Source organism: Carcharodon carcharias, chromosome 10 (assembly GCF_017639515.1).
Source record: "Carcharodon carcharias isolate sCarCar2 chromosome 10, sCarCar2.pri, whole genome shotgun sequence".
Classification (NCBI taxonomy): domain Eukaryota; kingdom Metazoa; phylum Chordata; class Chondrichthyes; order Lamniformes; family Lamnidae; genus Carcharodon; species Carcharodon carcharias.
Genome location: NC_054476.1, coordinates 44,453,708 through 44,467,922, shown reverse-complemented (window position 1 = coordinate 44,467,922; position 14,215 = coordinate 44,453,708). Strand labels below are relative to the sequence as shown.

At 41.3% G+C, this 14,215-nt stretch overlaps 1 protein-coding gene across 9 annotated transcripts in view; it reads left to right on the top strand.

Annotated features, from left to right (window-relative positions):
* The window catches only part of pde3b (phosphodiesterase 3B), a 265,470-nt gene extending 252,353 nt beyond the window's left edge, over positions 1-13,117 (top strand). For 7 of the 9 annotated variants that reach the window (XM_041196605.1, XM_041196606.1, XM_041196604.1 and 4 more), the window contains 4 exons: positions 8,334-8,537; positions 9,334-9,498; positions 9,839-10,097; positions 10,448-13,117. In XM_041196605.1, coding sequence (XP_041052539.1) covers positions 8,334-8,537; positions 9,334-9,498; positions 9,839-10,097; positions 10,448-10,692 — 873 coding nt within the window. In that variant the 3' untranslated portion in view covers positions 10,693-13,117. The remainder of the gene's footprint in view (positions 1-8,333; positions 8,538-9,333; positions 9,499-9,838; positions 10,098-10,447) is intronic. The other 2 variants (XM_041196607.1, XM_041196599.1) reach the window with 1 other exon arrangement.
* Positions 13,118-14,215: the final 1,098 nt, after the last annotated feature.

The following is a 14,215-nucleotide window of genomic DNA, read 5'->3' as shown; positions in this document are numbered from 1 at the left end:
AGGATATGTGGACTCAGAGGGATTGTTCATGTTTTACATGAAGTTATAATTGATAAAAGTGTTTAAAACATACTTGTGTGATTGTTAGTAGTTCTCATCGATGTCCAAGAGGTTTTTGTGTAATTTGAAACCAGTCTGCAGACAGCATTCTTTTTCGGCCTTGCAGCTTTCCGGAGGCCTCCATTTAGCCTGGGGCTATAGGTTCTGACCTCTCCAGTGGAGGCAGCTTTGAGGAGGAAGGGAGGGATAGAATAAGGAGGAGGCCAGGACTGAACAATCAGCCTCCAGGGGAGATTCCTTTGGGTGTCCAGGTGCAGGCTCAAGGGGCGCAGGGCCAAAAGGTTGTCCAAGGTGCAAGGGGCCGCAGACGACGCCACTATCCTGCTGCCAGGGTATACAGGCGGCGAAGCAGCTACCTCAATATGACTGAGGTGCAGTGCCGAAGGAGGCTCCAACTCTCAAGGGAGACAGTCAATTATATCTGTCAGATGATTGGCCCTGAGATCTCTCCTAACTGTGTGGGAGGACATCCCATTCCAGATGTTCTAAAGCTCACAGTTGCCCTCCACTTCTATGCCTCTGGCTCCTTCCAGGGCTCAGTGGGTGATCTTTGTGGTGTCTCCCAATCAGCTGTCCACTCTTGTGTCAAGTAGGTTACAGACACTCTGTTCAGACGGGTATCGACCTTCATCCACTTCCGCTGCGACCAGGCAAGTCAGGCATGGCAAGCCAGAAGCTTCGCAGCCATTGCTATCTTCCCCCATGTCCAGGGTGCAATAGACTGCACACATGTGGCTATCAAGGCGCCAGCAGGTGATTCCAGTGCCTTTGTCAACAGGAAGGGCTTCCACTCCATGAGCATGCAGATAGTGTGTGACCACAGGATGCAGATTCTACAAGTCTGTGCAAGGTCCCCAGGCAGGTCCCATGACGCCTACATCCTCAGACACTGCCAGGTGCTGGGGCTCTTCAGTGCTCCGGCTTGGCTGGATGGTTGGCTGCTGGGTGACAAGGGCTATCCCCTGCGAAGGTGGCTCATGACACCACTACGCTGTACAAGAACAGAAGCTGAGCAGCGGTACAATAGGAGCCAGGGCACCACAACGGCTGTGTTGGAGAGAGCCATCGGTCTTCTCACGATGCACTTCCGTTGCCGTGACCGCTCAGGGGCCGCACTCCAGTACCCCCCAGATCGCGTCTCTCTGATCGTGGTAGTCTGCTGCCCCCTGCACAATCTTGCGCTGGAAAGGGGGGATGGAATTGGCAATGAAGACCTTGATGCCCTGGATGAGGCTGCACATGATGAACCCAGCAGTGCCTCAGAGGATGAGGAAGCACAGGGCGATGATGAGGGGCACAACGAAGACCCGCGCTTACACCAAGGAGGCAGGTACACCTGGGACAATTTAATCCAAAGAACCTTCAGCTAGCTCCACACACATGGATCAGCAGGAACAGCATTGCCTGGGACTTCCACACGTGGCACTCAGGTGCTACATCTTCCTCCTTATCAGCTGCAAATAAGGCCTTAGTACAAAAACATCAATGTCCACTCAAGCACTCATGATAATTATGTGAAAAAGAAAAAAGCGCCACAATGAAAAGACCCTCAGCCATGGTAACAAAGGTGGACTTTATTGTGTCCAAAATTAAAACACACATGAACATTTCACAATGACAGAAAAATGGGTCCCTATTCCAAGGCCAACACAAAATCACCGGTGACGTACACGGGGAGTGCCTAAGGTGCCTTATGCTTAAGTTTCCGTGTGCTACGTCTGCGTGCCACCCCATCGCTCTTGAGTGGCTTGTGAGACAGCCTGCTGACTCTGCTATCCTATTGGCCAAGATGACCTTGGCGGGCATCCTCTGGCCCGTGGAGCCTGTGATGACTCCGCCTGGGAGGGAGTGGCCAGTTCCTGAACTGGCACCACCCCAGTTGTAGCCTCAACGTAAGAAATGTTGACTGGCAGAGGGGTGGAGGAGCTGCTGCCCTGAATGGGAGCACCATGAGAGAAGCTTGCAGTGACGACAGGCTGCTGCTCCGACGTGAGGTCCATTTCGACCTCCCTGCTCACCGCAGATGCATGGGCACCGAGCTTGGTGTCCACGCAATATCTCCACAATGGGAAAGACCACCTGTGGCCAGTACCGCTGTGAGGGCTTGCAGGTCAGAGCGTATCCCAATCATATTTTGATCCATTTGGTTAGAACCCGTCTCAATGAGAGTCCCCGATCTCTCATTGAAGGAAGCCTGAAGCTCTGCCCTGAGGGTGGAATCTTCATGTGCACTCTGCCTAGACTCCTCCGTCGCAGAGAGCAACTGAACCAGTCCCTCATGCAACCCTGCCAGATGCAAACACACTTCCTGCTGCCTGTCCTGCAGCAGCTGCAATGGGGACAACTCCAGAGGCGTGTCATCAGTGCTGGACTCAGCATGTGCCTCGTCCCCTGTTGCCCTCCAACTGCTGGAGCCATCAGCACTCTCTGTCCCTACCATCTCCTCCAGCGATCGTGATGTGCCCTCTCCTCCAGCGATCGTGATGTGCCCTCTCCACTGTGACCCGGGACACTAGCCGACGGTAAAGTCCCCACCGAGGTGTGTGTGTCTGCGCTGGTACCTGGCTGGCTGAAATGATGTGCCTCAAGTTGCACATGTTGCCCCTCAGCTGTGATCGGGGGGCTGCGGTGCAGACGTGTGGTCACTCTGGTGGTGATGCTAAAACTAACAACAAGGACGGTGCATCAGTTCCGTTCATTCACTTCAACTTTTCATCCCGTTTCCCCCCCCCCACCCCCCGCCTCATAAGTCGCTCACCCTTAAAGACCCTAAGGAGAAGAACATTGGGAGGTGGAAATGAGTCAAGACGGGCCCCAAACATTAAACGCACATGCAGACAGGCTGGTCAGATGGCCTCATGAATGCCACATGGCTTGTTATGAACCATAGGAGTGAGGAGAGTGCAGGAGTACCTGATGTGGATGCATTGTTGTCTGGATAGTTGTGGGGCTGAGGAAACATCTCAAACAGTTGTGACAATTTCCGCCGAACACGGGAGATTGAGAGGTCACATTATTGCCCTCCATTCTGTAAGGAGGGGCATAGACAATGTGGCCAGAAGGCAACATTTCCCCTTGGCGCAGGAATGAGTAATGTGGTGGCATTCATCTAAATTGCCCATGAGGTTCACAGCTGAGGTGCTGAGGACCTTTTGGACAAAGTAATTTGGGCCGCACTGGCTGAATGGGTGCAGGAGGTCCCAAGCCCCCTAGAATGGAATAAGTCTTTGGCTGTGCAGCAGCGATCCAATAGCATGTTAGACCATGGTGATAGTGGTCACAAATGGAGTAAGGTGACTTGTGGAAGGTGGTGGAGATGCTATTCCTCAAGGGGCCAAGGGTCCCTCCTGTATGACCCAAACGTCAGAATGTCTCAGTCTGTGAACGAGCATTGTTGCAGTATTAACGATTGCAGGAACCATCAGTGGTTTGGATGGTGGGCAGACAGAGTGGATGGGACTGTGGACCTCAAATACCTGCCTGCTGGACCCCAGCCTCGCCGCCCTGGCCTCCTGCCTCCTGCCCATTTCCATGGCTTGCTCCTCGAATGGGGTGAGGCGCTGGAAGAGGGCGCGCCCACCTCTAGTCCTCAGGTGCTCCTGGGCATTGTGGTTACTTTTTGCCTGCAAAACAGAGAAGAGGATTTATTGGGGCAGGTTGCTCATGTAGTCTGCACGCGCACGCCGCACCCCAACCACAGTGGCCCATCCGAGGCCTCCAGCGGCTCCTGTCCACACTACTCGTGATGAGTCCCCAGAAGATAGTATGGCTGGTCCCAACCCCCTCCCCCAATGGTCCCCTTGGACACATTCGGCGTCCATCGCTTTGAATAGCACACAGGTCCTAGCGCCCATGGCAAGGAGGATCAAATAGGTGCGGTGCCGATGCCAGCAGATGGGACTTGCCCAAAAGATCTTGAGGCACCCCTTGGACCATCTCATTACCATCAATATGACATGTGTTGGAGTTCTCAGTATGTGTCTACTGGCCTCCCCTGCAGCTTTCCCCCAAACTACTCAAATGCCACAGAAACCAACATATGCTGCGGGGAAAGCCCTTCTTCTCCTCAACCACTAAGGCTAATGTAAGCATTGTCAGTACCCATTTGCCCACCCAGCATGCGGCAGATGCCCTATGCAGTAACGGCAGCCATACATGGGGGGTGGTGGTCAAAGGCTAAGGCTGCCTTCTGGGTCAAATGGCCAAGACAAACATGGTACTCACCCGTCCAGAGCGTAGCAAATCGTTGAAGCGTTTTCTGCACTGTGCGCCGGACGTCATCATGGGCACTTACAACCTCATCCACCTCCTCCCACGCCTGGCTGGTGACATGGGGGGCCCCTCCTCCTCCCATCCTCAGGATACAGAATCTGACAGCGATTTCCCACCTTTTGCAGGAGGACAGCAAGGCATGCATCTGAAAATCTGGGGGCACAGTGGCCCCCCACTGGCCTCTCCTGCAGCATGCCCCCCTCCTCCTCCACCACCTCGTCTGCCCTCCATGCAACATTTCTTGATCTCTGGGTGGCCATGGTGCACTGCTTCAAGCAGGCTGCCTGGCCACCCTTTAAACAGGCTGCCGGCTCCCCATTGGAACCAGCAGTCTGAGGTCGCCTGCCCCTGCAACTATTTTCCCGTTCTCCACAGGAGTCGCAAAGCCGCGGTGCGGGCCTTAATTGGCCTGCCCGCAGAAAATGGCGGCGCGGCCCGTTTCACCAGTGACAATCGGCCATCTGCCTGCCGCCGAGTCGGTCAGGCCCGCCCGACTGACGAATGTAAAATTCTGGCCAAAGACATTTTAAATCAGTAGTCAGAGAAGGTAAGTGATAATATTGTTCCCTTGCAATAAGTTTGAGTCCTGCCCTGCTGAGTACAAGGCTCCAGACAATTGTAGCAGGGAGAGTAGAAGTTTTTTCCCCAGTTATTTTCTTGCCCCATTTCTCCCTTACCCTTCCGTCAATTTCTTGATTTCTCTGCATTGATATTTTTATCAACAGATTGAGAGTACCTAATTCATTTCAGCTTCAGTAACCATTCATTCCAGCACATCCAATGTAATCCACTTTTATCAGTGTGGCATACTTTACTGAAAAATAATTTTAGTTGACAAAAGCAACCTATAACTATGAAAGATAGATTCAAAATCATGGAGAATTGTTTTCACTCAGTTGTCAGAATCTGGAACACTCTACCTGAAAAGGTGGTGGAAGCTGATTCTATAAATAATTTTAAAAGGGAGTTGAACAGTTACTTCAGGATGAGGAACTTGCAGGGTTACTGACAATTAATTACGATGTGGGTCTGAGCATGACAGCTCTTCAAAAGAGCCAGCACAGGCACGATAGACTGAGTGGCCTCTTTCTGTCCTTAATTTTCCATTGTAACATATAGCTCTTCTGTCTATACACAGAGTGAAGTCAGATGACATTATTTTGAAATTACAGTTTTTATTAAACAGTTTTATTGCACCCAAATTTCAGTAACTTTAAATTCGATGCAGTCAGCAGATAAGATTCTATGAAGCATACATTTAGCGTGCATTTTATATATTTTTGACCATTATGTAGCTTACAAATATAAAGTAAAATGTTTCCTTTTTTGTTCTATCTTTTAAACTCATTTGATTAAATCTAGTCAGCCAAAGATAAAAATACAGTCTTTGACATTTCAGATGAAGTGCTAAAGAACTGGGCCAAAGAACTAAGTTACTTTATTGCTCTATTTGTAATTATATACATGGGATTTGTGACTAATGTTTTGAGTACTGTGGTAACACTTCACCAAAATGACAAGTACTGACTTATTTTAAGAGTATACTGAATCAAGATATGGGCACGAATTTTGCGGTTGTAATGGCACAACTGTCGCCATTCGCCATAATTTAGCTGAGACTGACAGCAACTTCTAGCATCCAAGTGTTGTTAAACGCAGAAATCCAGAAGTTGCTGTAAGTGATGCCCTGCTGCTCCACAGAATGTGCTATTGAAGTGAAGATCTTGAGAAATCACTTGAGCTGACATCAATTTCTGCTTTTTATTGTGATTGGCTGCTTGATGACATCATTGTTGCTGGTCGCAGAAAATCCTCTACAGTTGGCACCAGAATCAAATTAAGGTCGGGGCCGGTGAATTTCATGCCACAGAGATTGCTAGATCTTTGTGGGGCAGCTTTCTTCAAGGTCAGCAGTGAACACTGTCACTTTGCTGCTGACTGCAAGATCCAGGCCGGGATGTTTTTGTTTGGTATGTTACCTCATAGCGTGTTTTTTTTTTTGCAAACATCAGTTTTTAACTGACATATGAAAGATAAGGTTTCTTTTGTAAAAACTGATGAATCCTTTCCGTACTTAAAAGGTTAGTCCAACAATGAATTTTAGCAAAGCAGTGGAAAGAGCTCCAAATAATCCAACAAGATCATTAATATGTAGTCCTTTGAGAATAAAATATAAATACAGCATTTGTTGTAAATAGTATAAGGTAAAATAATATATTCATCAAATAAGATTTGAAACGGATTTGAAATTTAATCGTAATAATCAAGCTCAAACTTTTGATTTGTCATACAAAATAGCTTAAGGTCCACACTTAAACCTGAACAATTCTTTAGGGAGCACTGATTACAACATCAAGGTTACAGTCAAATTTTACTTTACATTCTCTTTGAAGGTTTATCAAAACAATATTAATTTCTGTGTCCAACCACAAATGTATAGTAATTCTGTCTTTATTTTTTCCACTTTAGTACTGATGTAATGTGGCTTTAGCACAGTCAAATCCTCAGTGCTAACTGACTTTGCAGAAAGACATCTTTGCAATGTATTGTTACTACTATGCTACTGAATTGAGTGAAATTATACATTAATAATACTAATTGCAAATACTTTGAATAATTTCTTTAACTGTCATTTATTCATTGCATTATCTACATAGAATATAGCCGTTGATCACAAAGCAACAGTAAAGATGAACCACAAAGTATGGTTAATTTGTATAGATGTGTTGAGGGGAGTTTAATTAGTCAGATTTACTAATTTCTCCTGAAAAAATATTTACACCTAATGATTACTTACTGACTGAAGTTATTTTTTTGGGCATCTTGGTTCACTATTCTAATACTGGAGTTTAGTTCTTTGAGAGTGTTTCCAAATGTTGAACGATGTTCATTTCAGACACAAACTTTAAAAAATTGTGCTCCTAATGCAGTGGCACGACTGATGCCTTGCAGCTCAGTCATTCTTGTGTGACTTGGTGATATATTCTGCACCTTTAATTTCCTGGTATTTTTAACATTTTCTTAGGTTTTGTACTTCTTATGCGTAATCACATTTATAATTCTGAGCTGGATCTGCCTACCCTACATGGCAATTGATTGAGCCATGTGCTTACCTGAAAATATGGTAGACATTGACAGGATTCTTCTCACAAAATAAACTGCATTTCAGTTTACTGTATCTCCTACTTATTCCTATGATATATCTAATATTTGAAAGTGGTCTGTTCTTTGAAAAAATACAATATTGAAAGCCGGTTTAGAACAGTTGGAGCTACATATTGTATTGTAAGTTTTTCCCTCATCCAAGCTTGGGGGCATTCACTGTTAAGAGGTGCACTTCAGTCTTTTGTGCATTATAATGCTGAATAACTTAAATATTGAATAACTAATTTACTATCTGCGCTTAATATGGATAAAACTCAAAAGTTCAATGTTTATTTTGGGGTTCTTGACCATTGTGAAAATGTAGCTCTTCAAGTTAACTAGTTTAAATTTTATGAGAATTCATGTGTGTTGTGATATAATTAACAGCTGAGGCTGAAATGTTAGCATGGTAACAGTAATGCCGTAGCACTTATGTTTGAGATCTGATTGTGTGTAAGATAGATTAAATTGAATATCTATCAGTAATGGCGAAGAGATCTAACTAGCATTTAATGATCAAGGAGAAAATGAAATTGCAGATTTCTGATGGGCCAAGTGAGAGTGAAAAATAGTGGGAAGTGATAAAAAGACCTCAATGCTGTTCATCCATTTTATTAAACACGTAGACTGACGAGTTCATTAACTGATTTCGTAACTTGAAGTAAGTGCTGCTTTTATGGATTTTCAAGCTACTAGGCTATACCAACATTGTAATACTAGAACATTCTCATGATATTTGATCAACGATAGGATATTTGAAGTCTCAATTTAAAAAATGTTTAGAGTTGTAATAGTTAAATTGAGTGTTTACGTTTTTTTCAATAATTTTAAAATCGTATTCTTTCAATATTTTCTAGGCTGTCCTTTATAATGACAGATCTGTCTTGGAGAATCATCATTCTGCCGCTGCGTGGAACTTGTTTATGTCCCGTTCAGAGTTCAACTTCTTGGCAAACCTAGATCACGTTGAGTTCAAACGTTTTCGTTTCTTGGTGATTGAAGCAATCCTTGCTACTGATTTGAAAAAACATTTTGACTTCCTTGCTGAGTTTAACTCCAAGGTTTGTCGAACAGCTGCTTCTAATCAAACATCATTGTTATGGCATAAGTGATCACTACAAGAAACAAAATAGCCCATGTCATTTTTATTTGACACATTTAGTAATTGCAAACAAATTTTCTTCAATATCGGCAAGTCCGATCAGAACAAAAGGGAATATGTTGACAACAGTGCAAATACAAATGTATATATTGAGTTTTGAACCTCATTAGAAAAACAGATGTTTTTATTTCTTCACAGTTTTGCCAATCTTGTCTCCCTTTTCTTCCTCATCAATTTTGGGGGCAAGGATTGTTGCTTCAGCTCATTGAGTCTGCAGCCCTCTCTTATCTTGAGAAATGACTATGAATTTTGTTACACTGTTTGTAGAGGGTATTACAGCTGAGTCGAATCTTTTCCTTGTTCTTTATTCATGTACACATTGGGACAGGAATAACTGGATAGTAATCATAAGTGGAAACTCTAGTTAATTTCCCCTCCTCAATGGTGCTAAGACTTTTTGTGATACAGTTAATTCAGCATGGAACATGGGGCCATCTGCTTTGTATGCTCTGCACCTATACCAGATGTTGTGTTTACTTGCTAGAACATTGGGAAAGTGTTCGGTAAATTTTTTCTAATTGATGACAAATACATTAAGACCAAAATCTAAATAACACTGCTTTGATCCAAAACATATATTACAACCAGTGTTTTCTGCCTGGCTTCTAGTGTTTGATTTCTGTAAAAGTTAACTTTTGGTGTAGTGATAAATTGTAAATGTGTAAAGTTATACTGGCATTTTTGCTGTCTTGAAGCAGGTAAATGAAGTCAACAATCCAGGAATTGATTGGACCAATGAAAATGATCGTCTATTAGTATGCCAGGTGTGCATAAAACTGGCTGATATCAATGGCCCTGCAAAGATGAGGGAGTTGCATCTGCAATGGACAGAAGGCATTGTCAATGAATTCTATGAACAGGTTTCAGTTGCTTTTTGTTATACCTTCAAGAAAATATATGCTGGATGTTATGAAGCATAGGTCTTAATCTCATTATAAATGACATAACAGCCTAAATGGAGTACCAAATTTCATTATGTATAATTGTACTATAGCAGTATCAACCATTTGTCTTGCATATTCTGCATTTGTCATGTGTTTGCACCATAGTGGTACAATAGTAATTCATCCAATGCAAATAGATTAGGAATAATCTTCTACAAAAGATTTCCCATGAGATTTATAGTAATTTATGCTGTCGAAGTAAAGGGACTCATTATTTAATACTAGAGGATTTCTGATATTATTTTATTCTATACAGGGAGATGAAGAAGCAAGCCTTGGGTTACCCATTAGCCCTTTCATGGACCGTTCTTCACCTCAGTTGGCTAAGCTGCAGGAATCTTTCATTACACATATTGTAGGTCCTCTGTGTAATTCCTACGCTGCTGCAGGATTACTACCAGGTCAGTGGGTGGATGACGATGATATTGATCCAGAATGTGGTGAGGATGATGATGATGCAGAAGATTTAGAAACTGAAGATGAAATGGATGACGAGGATCTTGATCTTCCAACAAGTAAATGTTTTATCTTAAAATAAAATTCTGAGTGATAGTAAATGTAAATACTACATTTCTTTATATGACAAATAAGGCTTCATATTGAATGACCTGGCAGAAATTCCATTATATTAACACTAGTTTGTTTCATATCCACTGTTATAAAGCATATTTTTGTTTTGTTATACTGAACTTTTGAAGCAGGCTGTTCATAATTGTTTCAAATAAAATTGAATGGATCCTCTTTGGGTTGCAATTAAATTAAGAGCAATGAACCTACAAAATACCAAAAAATATACTCAAAGTCAGTTATTAATAGTGACTGCAAAAATGTAAAATATTTTTAATTTAATTCTTTTGACTCATAGGGCAGAGGAGGAAGAGAAAAGAAAGGCGGAGAATCTTCTGCCAGATTATGCACCACCTAACAGAAAATCATAACCTGTGGAAGAAGGTCATTGAAGAGGAGGAGCATGAACAGCAATGCAAGTCAGAGCTAAATATACAACAAACAGATAACTCATCCTTACCTCAAACTTCGGATGAAATCCAGGTAATTGAAGAAGCAGATGAAGAGGAGGAGAGGCAACAAGGGGAGGAGAAACAATGCTGAGAAGAGAAGATGCAGTGCTAAATAAAGAACATAGTAAAGCCTCACTCTGCTGACACCAGAGACTGATATACTTCTTTGTTAAAAGGCCTTAATACTGTGAGAGGATTCTAGCACTCAGCAGGATCCCACTCCTATATGCACTTTCACCCATGGAAAGATTAGAGTATACCATGAAACAAAGCCCTTTGTGCCCTGTGGTGTCCAAATGTTTTCATGTTGATGCTGTCTTGCAGAATAAAGAGTGCTCAGTTTCCATGTGGTACTGGAGGATGTTGCAAAAACTACAGCTTAGCAACTGCTGTTACCAAAGTGAACTGAAAGTTTATCATTTTCCGTTAGTGAGGAGGAAGGTGGATATTAGGCATGTATCGGATGTCCAGCATCTATATCAGGTGGACTTGAAAATTGCGGATTATGCCTGTAGCAATTCAGAATGGAGCACTGCAGTAAAGAGCCTTGTTGTAAGGGCCCCTGATTTTTTTTTCTCTGAAAGTATCTGCTTTAATGCAGGTAACACACAGAATCCTTGTCTCATTTTATGACTGCAGAAAAGAATGTTAGAGTGACTAAAATTCTAGCTGCATCATTTTTCTGATGCCTTTTAATGTACTCTTTGCCTTGTTTGGTTTTTGCCTTTTTTGTGCTGGAAGTAACCAGAAATGCACAGTGGCCAAGCATTTCAGTTTGCCCGAACATCACAGTATAATTGTTCTGTAATAGAACAGAGGAGTAATGTTAATAATGAAGGAATTTTTAATGTTATAGTTTCTTTTTCACTGCAACTCAGGATCCATGCTAAGATACATGAAGCAATGCCATTCAAGTTATGCAGGTTGAAAGAAAAAAAACAGTTGACATAGTTAACAACACATATTTTAAATCCATTTTTGTTTGGAAAGTTCAACTGATCTTTCATGTCACATACTATACACAAACTTCCTCTTATGTCTCCATGTTGCTCGTAATATGAATTGGTTATTGCACATCATGAGGCTGAAAGGTTACTGTGTATTGCTATCAGTATACCTTGAAAATAGTAAAATACTTGTCAATATAATTTCAATATGATGGAGTATGTCATATCGTAGAGTGTGTAGTTCTATTTTTTCACAGTAGAAATTCTAGACATTCCACAGGGCATTGTACCTCTCAGAACTATTTATCTGCAAACTCAGCCAGTGTAAACGTGGTTGCAAAGAAGATGCATGTACAGCTCTTACACAATATTTGTAAGTTAGTTTAGGCTGCAGGTATGTAATTTTCTTAAGTAGACTGTACAAATAGCTACTGGAACAGTTGTGCACCTTTTTAATACCAAACAAGTGTTTTTAGTTATGCACAGATCGATGCCTACATTATAAAAATGTTTAATTCATCTGAACATGTTTGTATTAATAATGGATTGTATCAAAATGCATTTTATATATCTATAGCGGAAGATGCGAGTAGAGGGACTGTAGATATCTTAAGATAGCAAGAGATTTCGACTCATCACTGTCAGCAGGAATAAGGCCTCTAATAGCCATAGGAGCATTTTATCGTTCCTTAATTTCTGCAACAAAGTGTTTGTGTGCCTTTTCGCAGCCACTTACAATATTAACGCACTAAACCTCAAGTTGTCATATTGGTCATACAGTGAATGCCAAGCTCTTTGTCCTATTGTCTGTAAGAGATCAGAAATCTTAAGTCAGCGTACCACTAATATGCATGTTATACAACAGACTGAACCACCCCAGTGACTGATGATATTGATCGAACAAGGGGGAGGTGCTGTAAAGGTACTGTACTTGACTGACAAAGGAAGGGAAAGTTAAGCAAACTGAATGCTCCAACCATGGTTGCAAAATCTTTTGTTAGCTGTGCACTAAATGTTAAAAATATGAACACCTCCTAACAGCACATACTGTATGTAATTTATTCCATTAAAATGCTCGTTTATTTTGTGTGTATGTATATGTGTGTGTGTATACATATATATATATATATATATATAACATATATAGATATATACACATTTATTTTTATATATATAAACACACATTGTTTTGTTGTCATGTCCAATGTTAATAGCAATGCCTGTCTAGTAGACAGGCTTGGTGTTTAACCATTTTGAATCTTGATTGTGTTTAAATACTTATTTTTTAAAATGTGACTAGGCAAACACTTTCATTTTTCAGACAATAGTACAGAAAACTGCTACATCTTCTGTTTTATATTTATCAATAGTTAGAGCAATCTATTTGCTCTATAAATTAGTATATATAATTTTTATAATTGTTTTGAGTGAATTTTTAAAATACTGCCTACCCAGTCGTTAACTTACAGCATTTTTAAACAAATAGTAATACGGTACTTTTTGCATCATTTTCTTGCCTTGTGTTTCCTAAAGTTGTTCTAGTTCTGGAAATATATTTTTTTTAACTCAGTGGAGTATTTTGTGTCCTATTGGTTTAATTTTTACCTCCATTTTTACTTTTTAAAAAATAGTTATTTCTTCAAGGAATTCAGAAATTGAGGTAATCTATCCTGTGTCAAAGGTTTACATTGATGATGTGATTCCTCAGTTTTGTATAGTTAATTTAGTTAACAGTACGTTATTAGAATTCAGCTAGCACTAGCTGATGTGTAATAGAACACAAGTGTATGACAGCAAGCAACATTTTTAAACTTTTTATTTCTTATTTTCCCATTTATTTTGTAAATTTGGTCCACACTGACCAATGGATGTTTTGTTTTTCTTTTAAAAATCAGTTCAATTATCTTGATAATTTAAATTATTGGAATTCTAAAATTTTCTAACTTAAAAAAACAAAAACTGAAGGAAAAAAAAAACAAAATTGCTATGATTCCATAAAGGAAAAATAATCAGTGCCATATCCTGGGGATCATAAAATGAGATCTTCCTTCTAGCCAAACTTCATGGTGACCATAAAAGTTTATTATTGGGGTTTATTGATTCTTTAACTTTTTTTGTTTTCAGTTCAGAATCTTTCTACTGCTTAACAATGCAGAGAGAAGGTTTCCTTAAACTACTGAAATGTTTGTTTGCTCCTAGACTTGCAAAGTAGCTTGCATCACCTCACTGACATTTTTTGGCTTAACCCGCCAATCCCTGCCTCAGCCATCAACCAAATTTAGCTTTCAGTTTTGAATGTCTTGGATCTTTCACAGTGACTAACTCACATGGTACTGATTTAATCTGTCACGACTTCTGAAGTATGGAATGAACTCTTAACATGACCAGATCTTATTCATTAGATGGTTGTACATAGCCAAATGGCTGTCAAAATTCAATCCGTTAAAACACACACAGATACTGCAGAGAATAGTCCAGTTCTCCACTCTCAGAAACATAGTTGAACACTGTTATCAAACATTCTCCAAGGTGGGTTGTTCATGACTGACCAGAACAGGCATTGATGTAAATTAAGAGAGGACCATTTGGTTTTTCTGAGCTTCGTAGAACCAGTAGACACTTGACAAAACTACAAAAAGACTTTCATCACCTCTGAGAAGCGATTAT